Source organism: Chaetura pelagica, unplaced genomic scaffold, assembly GCF_000747805.2.
Source record: "Chaetura pelagica isolate M959 unplaced genomic scaffold, ChaPel_1.0 scaffold69, whole genome shotgun sequence".
NCBI lineage: Eukaryota > Metazoa > Chordata > Aves > Apodiformes > Apodidae > Chaetura > Chaetura pelagica.
Genome location: NW_009970724.1, coordinates 6,533,063 through 6,545,174, shown reverse-complemented (window position 1 = coordinate 6,545,174; position 12,112 = coordinate 6,533,063). Strand labels below are relative to the sequence as shown.

Sequence of the window (12,112 nt, the reverse complement as noted above, 5' to 3'; positions counted from 1 at the left end):
AAGAGTGAGAAAAGGGAAATGTGGTACTTCCTTGAAGTACTCTTTCTGTTTCAAGCTGTTTTTTTGCTGGTTTTATTTTAGCTGAAGACATAAGTCTTTGTTTGATATGTACAATTCTACCAAGACTTGGTGTACTAGGCAGTGTATGACTAGCTAAACAGCAAAGCAAGTTTTGTTATATAACTTCATTTACAAGAAAAGTAGATGGTGAGGCATATAGCACAATTTGTTGCTTTTAACAATGTAAAGTACTGTTCCTAGACTAGGTATGGAATGTTCTTAGTAGGATATTATCTGATAGACCTTATACATTCAATAAATACCAATTTTGTACAGTATGTGAACGCACAGTTGTCTTGGAAGTATGCTTGGGTGTTCTAGGTAATGAACTTATTTGTAATTGAGTTAGGACCACTTCCTTGATGGACCACAACTCTTTTGGTATGTTTCTTATTTCAATAGATAATGCTTTCTTGGGATCCTTAAATGCATTTTTCTATTTTTGTTGCTTTCTTCCTTTTAATAAAAATAACAACAAAGCAGTATGTATTAAGGTACCATATAAACTGCATTGTGAGAGTTTTGGAAGCATTATATGTGATATAGGTGTTCTTGTCTATCTAACAAGGCAGATCACAAGCATTTTGGAAGACATGAAAAGAAAGGAGGAATGGAGAAGAAACTCAGATGAAGAAATTATTGGAGAGATAAATTCTGTTAACTCTGAAAATGAGAAGTTTTACCTTGAGAATAAAAAATTAAAGGTGAAGTTATTTTAAGTTATTGTTGAATGGCTCTATGTTTTTGATACATTAATAAAGTAGCTGCATTCATTGCTTTCTGGTCTTCTGTCTAGACTTCCCAAACTTGTAGAATAAATTTTGTCATCTATTTTTTATAGTAAGTGAAAATGAGACATTGTAAATTTATCAGTGGAAATCTAGGAACACGACTGACTAATCATCATATCTGCTTAACTAGAATGCCTTTGATTTTACTGTCAGTAGCTACAAAATTGCTTAATTGGAAAGTTATTTTATGTTTGTAAAATTTTCTTTTGAACTAAAGAGCTGAGTTTAGCTAAGTTATTAATTTCAGATTTTAAAGGATTTATAGGTTTTTGTATTGTATTTATCCTCCAAAGTAAATGTCCTGGTTGGCTGACAAATGAATTGTGGGCTATCGTTTTTGTTTGACACAATGAATAATTGTGTCCCTCTTTTTAATGTCTGCAGGTCACTTGCTCATAATATAATGTAGTTTCTGTTGTTTTAATAACACCCTTACAATTTATATATTTTCCATGTTTTAATCAAGGCTTCCCTTGCTGCACTGGAAACCAGCACTGTTTCTGTTGAAAAGGAACTGCTAAATCAGCAAGAAAAGGCAAAGCTGCGGGAAAATCTTGTTGAACAGTATAAAAATGAGGTGACTTGCATATTTGAAGTATTCAAGTATGGGTTTTAAATTTTTAAGCGGTTTTGAGGAAATTCTTAAGATTTTATTTACAGTAAACCAGTTTCCTTGTGACATTGACTGTTACACTGCTGTAGCATTGAGTATGATAGGAGTGCTGTTACAAACCATATCAAAGAATAGTCTCCACACTATTTCTAGTACACATAATTCTTACTGAATTGTGTGAAGCCCAGTTGAAATCCACCGTAGCCAACAGAGCTAGTTAAATACTTGCTTAGAAAAGATTTGCTTCCTAAAAAGCATATTGTCAGCCCAGTAAGCTATATTTAAAACATAACGTTCAAGTCTGATGTCTTTAATGGGCATATCCAATAGTATTTTACCTCTCCTTAGTAATATCTTTATTTCCACATTTCTAAAAGCACTAAAACAACACTCAAGTACTGTAGTAAGAGTTTTTTTTTTATTTACATTGGTAGCTCCACGTTGAAAATAACAGCAAAACAAATAAAACAAACTTAAAATAGGCTTTTTACAAATTCCTTTTTTGTAATTGGCTTTACTCACAGAGAAGGAATTTTAGAACATTGATCCAAAGCTGTGTTTATTTCTGCTGTAGTATATAGTATAGATGCCATTTCACTGACAGTCTTCCCTTACCTTTTTCTTTTTAAACCATTGACAAGAGGGAAGACTTGATACCAAGTTTAAGTACTACTGGTGTGCCTTTCCTGTGGGCCACATCACCACAATTAAAGTATTGCCAGATTTAAGATGAGAGATGTAGTTCCAGAGAACAGCCAACCTTAAACAGTGAGTGGGATGAAATTCTCTAGCTAATAGCTGTGGTGACTCCAGATGGGAACTGTCAGTAATACTTTTTATCTGGGGAGAAAAGGGTGAGTCATACTGGCTGCTGCTGTAGCACAACTGTATCTCATTCTCCATTGTTGAAAAACAGATGTTGATATCAGAGTGCTCTTTATCTGGTTTCCCTTTCATATTTATTGTAGTGAGAAGGACAATTGAAATAAATAACTTTGTCTAATGACAACTATAAAGATTCTGTTTAGAAATCAAAGGTTTTATTTCCTGCTTTATATTAATGATTCTCTATTCTATATTTTAAAAAAACACATTGAAAATGTGTATGAAAAATATATTGTGTTCTAGGTACGAAAGTTGCAAACAGCAGTAGAAGAATTGAAATCCAGATATGAAAGAGTCTTAAGTGAAAACAAAAGAATAACAGAAAATAAATGCTTAGAAGTAGATAAGGTAAGTTTTGCAGTAATAAAGTATATTTCCAAACAGGTATGTTGAACATTAACAATCACTATGTTGTTGTATCCCCGTATTAGAAGTATTGGCTCTTTTTTCTTTTTCCATCTATAAAATTATTTTTTAATTCCATGAATGCTTTGCTAACTCTTGCTTGTGACCAGGTAGGGGTTTTTGATACTATACACTTGGAAACAGGTAAGAAGTGTTTCCTGGATTAATGCTACTTTAGAATTCAGGAATTCATTTCATGACTTTTTAAAATGTGATTTTGTCATTAATCAGTTTAAAAGTAGGGCTCTTGACAGAAGAGCTGTGAAAGTTGCATAGGGAAACAAACGTACTGTAAGTCTGCTTTGCAGTGTAAATTGTTTGTTTTAACTAGCAGTTAAAGTGAAGAATCATTACAGAGATGAACTTTTAAGTTTTATCAGCAGGTGGAGCTGAATACTGGAACACAGTGAGCACATTCTTAAGCATGATTAAACAGTACAAAATTGGTAGGAAAATCACTTTCCTCAGTTGCATTGCTCATCCAAATACATGTTCTTTTAAGTGATGAAGCTGAAGCAGGGATAAGTTTTGCATTGCTTGCAATGTTCTGTTTTACAGAACAGAATTAGTCCTCACAGATGTTAATTTTATTTTAAACTAACTTTTTTTTTCAGTTACTCAGCTGTAGAATAGAGCAAAATATTTTCTGATCCCCTAAATAATATTTGCACAGCATTGTATGTGGCGTTAGGTGGTGTTAAGTGTTGCCCTCTTTTCAAATACTACAGTAGGTATATGGTCAGAATTTTTCCTCAAAGTTGCTTAATGTGTCTATATGCTACATCTCAAAATATATTGCAACAAGAATAAAATAAAAATGTGGGTATTGCATGATAAAATGCTAACATCTGCATAACTTTGTAAATGTATATTGTGAGTGTTATTGAGTCTTCAGTTAAATGTAGTCAGAGAAAATTTCTCCAGTGGTGAACCTGTGAATTTATCACTATTTTATAAAATAAGTGACACTGTGCAAGTTTTTATTCATTACTTACATGGAAAGCCATTCAGTATTACAACAATTAATGGTTTTATACTTATATTTTTCTCCTTTTATGCTATGATGCAGTTGAGGGACCAAAAGCTGAGTTAAAGGAGTTAGAACATGTTTGTGACTTGCTGAAAGAGGCTGACAAAAAGCAGCAAGGATATCAGGAAAACCTTATGTCCTGGGAAAGGCTCCATACACAGAAATGCAAAACCCTTAGGGAGCTGCAGATTCAGGTGCCTAGAACATGCTGATTTTTAAAGATAAATATGGAAAATATGTGGAATCCTACTGGCATGTGTCACAGTTGTGCAGTTTCCTTTGTTCTTTGCTTCATAAATATATCTCATGTAGAACTAGCACAATGCAAATAAAACTATCCACAACTGTGTTTACATTAACTCACTGGTCCAGTCTCTTTTCTGCAGTGTCCAATGACAGGAAAAGGGACAATGGGCATGAGTTGGAGCATAGGAGGTTCAAGTTAAACCTAAGGAAAAACTTTACTGTGGGAGGAACAGAGCACTGGAACAGGCTGCAAAGACAGGTCTCCTCTAGAGACACTCAGAACACTTCTGGACATGTTCTTATGGGACCTACTGCAGGTGATCCTGCTCTAGCAGGAGGGTTGGACTAGATGATCTTCAGAGGTCCCTTCTAGCCCTAGTGACTCTCTATGTGACAAGACTGGTTACTTGTACCAACATTTAACAGTTAGTTGGTCTGGATGAACAGGGGAAGAAAATTTGGCTCCTTACTTTCTTCAGCTCCTGCTACCAATATATCTCTTTTTATATACTTGTCTTTTTTGACATTCACTACTTCCTGAAATTCTTTGCCAGTGCTACACTCTATGTCTGTGATAACTATGTGTGTATATATATATATATGTGGTATTATTTTTATGGTTCTTATGACTGTAGTGTGAGGGAACATTTTTTGTTGCAATCTTAAAGCTTAAGAATCCCATTTCACAAGAAACTAGACCTGCCCAATTCCTAATAAGCAAGGCTGCATGAGCAGCAAAAGGGTTTCATTAGGACTTCACTTGGTTACATTGCAGGTTTTCAGTTTTGAAGCCTTCACATAAGGATTTAGTCTGCTGCTTTGACTGTATTTTATTTGTTTTAAATATCAGATAGTGTTTATTTTAAAATAATATAGCGTCTACCTGAGATTACAGTTAAATTGTTTGAATTTCAATAGGCAAACTTACTTTACTCTGTAATACCCTGTATATAGACCTCTTCAACTAGAAACAAATTGTCATTTTCACAGGAGGAAGATAGTGTAACTTCCGTGGGTAGTTACTTCTTAGAAGATGAAAACAGTAATATTCAGAAAAAATATGAAGATCTTAAAAGGTAACTTAAAATATCTCACTGCAATTAATCCTTAAACTTTTCTGCTGTAGTGAATTATGATCTATTAATCTGTTTTGTGTAAAGGCAATTAGAAAAGATGGAATTTCAAAATGAAGAACTTGCTTGTCAACTCAAAAAAGAAGATGAGAGACTTCAGAGCAGCAAATTGCAGCTTGAGGAGAAAATTGCAGAGTATAATGGATTAACCAGACAATTGGAATCTGCTTTAGAAGAAGGGAGAAAAATGGTACTGATTATTTAATGCATCTCCTAATCTTTTTTCACATTTTTTATTTTAAAATAACATTAAAACCAAATGCGTTTTAGAAGAGAAGATAGGACAAGATTATTGTACATGCAGGGAGCCATACAAAAAAGTTACTGGGTGTTCTGCATGTTTAAATATGGATGGTACAATTCAACTTTTTGTGGAATTTGGATCCTATTGAAATTAATGACAAAATTATGTGGACTGAAATTTCACCATTGTTTCTTGGTGACAGATAAAAAGCTTTCACCACCTAATCTTTTAATCCCACACATGTGGCAAAAAGTTTCTGAACAAAGGCCTAGTATTTCCTTTTTTGTATTTTCTTTGAAGTAAGTAGCCCATAAGAACTTGGTGTTGAAATCCTTCTCATTTTAGAGGAAGGCCTGACACACTTCAATTGTTAAGCAGAAATCTGTCATTTGTAGAAAGGATGCAAACAGTAAATCAATGGAAGAGGACATGCAGAATTTTTCATTTCAGTGAATTTTAGTAGTTTAAATATGTGTGAAGCTGTAATTTCTGTCTCAGATTAATACAGTTGAAATTAACTATCTCAGTTTTCTCAGTAGTGTCTGAGGATGCTGATTTGGTTTTGAAAAAAATAACAAGTAAATTTACAAATTAATTACAAAAGTGTCTCCTCAATAATATGACATTTTTTTCCCAATTTGGACTGAATTTCAAATGTTGACAGAATATTTCCCAGGTTTCTTTAGTTTCTGTGCATGGGAAATAGCTGAACTATTAGATGACAGAATAGGAAATAGAGCTACTAATGAAAAATGATAAAGAAGATTATTTGGTTTGGGCTTTAAGTGACATTAAATATGCATAATTTATGTCTCATTACTATTACAGGTAGCTGAAGAATTGGAAAAAATGTCATATAAAGAAGCAGCCTTTCAGGCAAAAATGCTAGGGCTTGAAACAGAAGTGAGAAAGAGGCAAGAAGAGAAAAACCAACTCCTCTGCATGTTTCACCATGTGAGTAAATAATACTTTTTATGACTTCAGAAATTACTTACCACATCACCATTTACATAAAGTTCCTTTTACCAAAAAACACTTTTAATACAATTGCCACATACTTTGGGGAACAGCAAATTAATTCAGCTTGACAAGACACTTTGTATATTTTGTATACTTTTACTCATCTTTCAAGGCTTTTTGGTAGTAGAGGTTTATGGGAAATTAGAAGCAGTATACTGTATTTCAAATTATCTTTCCCACCCTTGTAATGAAATCTAGTTAAAGATTCCCTGATAACAGTGACTTAAAAGTCTTGGGGTCTTGAAATAAACCTGAAAATGAACAGCACAATATATATATGTGGTTGGGGTTTATTATCATAGAGTTGAATTGTTTATCTTTGACATAATACCAAGGTACACAGAAAAGAAACAATATGGAAGGAGTCATTGCTGGTGGTTACAAGTAGGAGTTACAGATCATGGCGCTATACACTGTTTCACCTTTACTGGCGTCCTTACGATGATGAATGAGCATCCTTAAAATTATTTTTCTTATTTTTCTCTGCAACTTAAAAAACGAGGAGAGAGACGATTTTAGCAGAATTTTTTTGTTCTTTTTTATAATTTTAAAAGGAAATGTCTTACGCAACTTGAATAGTATCTGCAATTTACTTTGCTTGTTATATTTAAGACTCATTCTGTTTTCTCTGAAATTAGTGGTAATCCAGTTACCGAGTTTAAAGGGAACAGAATTGAATCTCAAGAGCCTAGTTCTATTTAAAATTATTTAAACTAGTTATTTTCAATCAAATTACCAGAGCATTTGAGTTTCTGAATAACTGATTGCTTGTTAGTCCATTGAAGATCCTCATACCCATGGCTAAAGGCAAAGGAACTCTGACAATCACAAGTTATTGTTATTGTAGTGAAACTGGAAACAAAATTGTCCTGTGAAGGAAATTTTATTCAGTTATTCATTCTAACCTTGTCATTTTTTTTCTAAAGTTAGATTTAAACCTGAAGACTATAGACCCATTTCTTAAAGGTGAATTTATTTTAAGCAACTAGCATCTGAAATCTGTAATAGACAGTAAAGGAAATACCTGAATATCAGTAATATCTGTAATATTTAAATTATTTATGGTGTTCATCAGGTATGGAACTAATGAGCAGGTAATATTGCTATCAATCATCTTTGAAAATAAGGAACAATAGGCATCAAAAATCATGTTTCATCAGAGATCAGTAACAAATATTTCCTTGAAAACATGAGAGACAGTGTTAAGTCTGTAATAGATTTATGATGCTATAAGTCTTTCAAAAAAAATAAAAATTCAGAAGGGTAGTTTTCACATACCCAGGCCTTTTTTTGTTTACAAGCCTATTCAAACAGTTTGGTCTTGAATGAACATAAGTAAAGCCTTAATATTCTGAGGTCCTTTGGTAACCTTCAGTTTTGTGGAACCTCTGAAAACATCTACGGGTAAATAAGGGTTCTAAAAATTAGATGCTAATTGTTTTACAATATTATTTCAAATTATTTCTCTTTTATTTCTAAGTTGCATTGCATTTCTTTTCTTCCTTTAGAACGAAAAGCACCATGAAGTATGTTTGAAAGAGGTGGAGAACAGCCTGCAGGAGTCAGAGAACAAAAACCAGAGGATCCAGAATTACGTGCAGTTTTTGAAAGCTTCATACATAACAATGTTTGGCTGAATTCTTTAATTTAATTTATTTAATTGCTAAAGAAACTTTTCAAGATTTGGCTAACTCTTGCTGGAGGCAAGGCTGCTGAGGCCTTATAGTATTTTTCAGGACTGAGTACTATAAAGTTAGTTGTTCCTTAGGAAGCTTCTGTTATGGGCAGGGAAAAGCAGGTCAGTCATTACTTCCAGCTGGCCACATACAGAAAAATTACCTGGTATTACTAAAGAATTGTATTACTCATGGACCAGAAGTGAAAAGGCAGCCTGCATGACAGTAGTGACAGGTGTGTAAGTGTGAGATATGCACACAAAGTTGTAAATTGGTCTGTGAATTTACCGTAAGTTAGGTCCTGTGCTGTGAAATCTGAAGTGTGTCCTTGGAGTCTCTGGTAAATGCAGATGATCACAGCCCACTTTCAGCTTCAGAAGGAACACCCATGGACTGGTTGCATAGCAATTTGCATAATTTAATTATGCAGCCACTATACTTTAGTTACTGTAGGTATCTAGCTGTCCAAGAGAATGATATCTGTCCTTTTAAGGGAAGCAAGAATTTAGAGAGCATTAGGTTTCCTTCCTATCTTTTCCCTGTAGCTCAGCACTCCTGCACTGCATAAAATAGTTGCCACCACAAGGCTGTCCCATCTAGCCTTTTTTCCACGTGTCCCATTATGATCAGGAGTATCATTTTAGAAATATAGGTAGGAAATTATTTTAGATCTAGATATAACTTAAGCTCTGAAAGTTACAATACACCCTTTTATGATGACACAGCTCTGGTGAAGGTATTTATTTGTGTTTGAGTAGAAGACTGGCTTATGCCTCAGGTTAAACACATAAATATTAATCTGATACAGGCCTAATACTAAAAAGAATTCTGACTGACAAACTGATTGTTCTATAGATAGATGTTTATAGCACTGTGGTAAGATTTTTGAAAAGTACATTCAGGTAAGTTAAAGTATGTAATTTATAATGTATATTTAATAATATGTATTTTTAAACTGAAAACAGGAGTTACTTCATACACTGGCAATACCTGTTTGTTATATGTAGTATGCCATTGTTATTTAAAATGTGTAAAAAGCTGATGTTATTTTTTTCTTTTTTTTCCAAATGTTTATCCATCCTAACAAGTACTGATAGGCCATAATGATCTTCTTGTGTGCACTTTTAAAAAATAAACTTATAATTTATTATATATAAGTTATGCTAGTAGCAAATATTTCTGTGACATTTTTGTGGGTTTTGCATCACACACATACTTTCACTTGTATTAATTTAGTTCTGCCTGTACTATCTTTTAAAAAGTCATCATGTATGAAGGAAAGATTTCAAAAGAGTTGAATCCAGTCCATGACTGATTTCTAAAATATCATAATGGAAAACTGTATACTTTTCATTGATAAACAATACAAAGATGTACAGTAACTTGATTTCAGCTTATCTTTTACCATCCAGGAAATGAGATTATTTTTTTTTCCCTGTGTCATTTGCAAAAAAAAGGCCTGGAATTATTAAAGTTGCTGACAGCTTCAGGTACCTCTTTACCTCTGAATACCTACAAACAAGAAATTTAAGGTATGTCAGAGTAGATGTGACTTGGTTTAGCTTATAAAATCAGACATTTGTATTTGTAAGCATGTGGAGTCCTGAAATTGGCAGACCTTAAATACTGGACCTGAACTCTGTACTCTGGCAATTCCTTATCTGTGATTAATGGACAGTAACACAAGTGCCTCATTCTTTACTGGTCTTGAGAAAGAAAGGATTTTAGCTAGAAGATCATTATCTTATCATATGCTTTAGATTTGTTAATGAACACAAACTTTAAAGCAGAAGCATAAGTCTCAGGGCTTCTTGGGGCTCTACACCCTTTAATCTCATCTGCCTAGTAGCTTATTAGTAGTAGCTTGAGGTTGATCTAAGAACTTTCTCCCATCTATGGCACAGAAACTGTAATAAATCCTATTGTAAGATGGAGTCTTTCCAGTAAGAGAAGAGAAACTCACTAATTGCTCTCTGGACACCTGTCTCCTTAAAGGATGACTTTATAGAAGAGATGTAGCAATGATTGAGCTCTACAGAGGTGACTCCTCAGTTGAGTGCTGTAGGTTACTAGTAAAAGATTTGACTAGACCTTTTATTTATTTAATGGTGAATGAAATCAACTCTTAAATTTCTGTGAAAAGTTTAAAGAGGGACCATTAGAATGCAGATCAAAATGTCCTCTGCTAGGATTGTTTCCCGCATCCTGCCTCAGGAAAGAGCTAGATTATAGACTTTTTGTGACAAAATCATTGTGTTGGTGATTTTCCTACAGGAGAAGTGACCTGGCTTCCTCCACTAACAAACTGTTTAGCAGGGTAACATCTGCATCCAGCCCTTTCTGCATGGGGAGGCCCAGAGCTGGCAAGCCCAAACAGGGTCACAGCAGGGCCCCATAGGAAAGGCTTGTGTGGGATGTGAAGTAGACACAATGATTTCATACAGATTTCTTTTTGCTTTTTCAACAAAAGTTTTCTGGGAATCATATTAAGGCTGACTTAGCTGAAGCATGTTCCTTAAGGCCAGAGAAGTGAGAGCACTACATTGCTGCTCACTGGTGAGGAATTTAAGCAGTGAAAAATGTTAATTTATAGCAGTCACACCTGTCACCTCACATAGGTATTTAGGTTCAGAATATTTTCTTGTGTACTTGTGGCTGAACAGTAATCATTTAGCTGCTGTCACTCAGTAGGAAAGCTTCGAAACATTTGAAGGTAGAGTACATTTTAGATTGTCATGCATGCCTACTTACACCTTTTAGAAGTCTTTATTCTCTGCTGTGGCTTCCAACCTTTGCATGAAGCTTTTACAGCCCTGAGCAGTCCAAAGGAGTATCATCATACTAGTGACAAGTAAATAATTCCCACTCAGAGAAATCTAGTGTCTTTAAAATGCTGGTTTTATTGAGAATAATAATACTATTTCCAGGAAGTAACTGACTTATAAACAGACTTTTGCTTGAGTGTTTGACACGCTGTATCAAACGTTTTATAGATATTAATGTATCATACTGTTTTTATGGCAGATTAATCTACTTAATTTAAAAACAATAGGGAAAAGGATGTTTTTATGTGTAGAGACTCTGCTGCAATCTTGCATTTCATTCTCTGTAGAGCTGTACTTCCAATTGACTGGTGACAGTATTTCATGTGCCACTTTTCCTTAAAGTAGTACTATAACAACTGAAAGAAAGTCTTACTGGTTAAGCTTTGCTTGCTTTTCATCCACTTTGATCTTTAAAAAAATCTTTGATAACATCTCATTTCTAGAGCAGTCGTTACACATCCAATAACCATCTCCAGATCTCCTGTCAATCTGGAGCCCTAGTTCATTATCAATGTGACCACATTCCTATTCTTAGAAATGATTCTCCTTTGCAGAGCAGCAGCCTATTCTGCTGTGGCAGCAGTCCACTCACTAATTTACAACTCCACCCGCTAAATGCTACTTTGAATTATAAACTACCAAAGTAAACCATGTATTTTTAACAGCCTCAATTTTACCATCATGCCTCTTCACAAAAGTCAAAGACGTTTTTGAAGTGCAAAAATGCAAAGTTGGCATTTCAGGTTATTCTCAGGACCTTAGTTGTTCCTCCACAGTAAGTTTTCCTCCTCTATCCACTTGAGAAAATCAGGATATTAATATACTGAAAAATGCAAATTGTTTTGTACCAAAATGTAATTCATTTTCTAGAAGAAAAAAACTTAAGAAATCTGCAGGATTTCTTAAAACTAAAGTTACTAAGCTGTAAGTCTTGTTTCTTTCTAACAGCCTAATGACTTCTCAGTTCTTGCCATCATATCTGGCTTTGAATAGCGACTATCAAGAATTTCCTTTCCCTTCTGTCTTCTTACTATATTTAATCAACTAAAATTCTCTGTTGAAATAGGAACTTTTTTCCATCCAGTTCTGCTGCCTTTGGAGCACTTTCCAGTGTGACATAACTGAAAAATAGCATCCCTTTCTTTGGAGGTATCTTTTGTGAAGGTATTTTATTTGAACAGTCA

General features: G+C 34.1%; 1 protein-coding gene across 1 annotated transcript in view; it reads left to right on the top strand.

Moving 5' to 3' along the window:
• Positions 1-8,064, top strand: part of ODF2L (outer dense fiber of sperm tails 2-like) — a 29,490-nt gene extending 21,426 nt beyond the window's left edge. The window contains exons 9-16 of the mRNA XM_010006741.1: positions 629-764; positions 1,318-1,428; positions 2,593-2,701; positions 3,824-3,978; positions 5,021-5,106; positions 5,191-5,353; positions 6,236-6,361; positions 7,936-8,064. Of these exons, the coding sequence (XP_010005043.1) occupies positions 629-764; positions 1,318-1,428; positions 2,593-2,701; positions 3,824-3,978; positions 5,021-5,106; positions 5,191-5,353; positions 6,236-6,361; positions 7,936-8,064 (1,015 nt within the window). The remainder of the gene's footprint in view (positions 1-628; positions 765-1,317; positions 1,429-2,592; positions 2,702-3,823; positions 3,979-5,020; positions 5,107-5,190; positions 5,354-6,235; positions 6,362-7,935) is intronic.
• Positions 8,065-12,112: the final 4,048 nt, after the last annotated feature.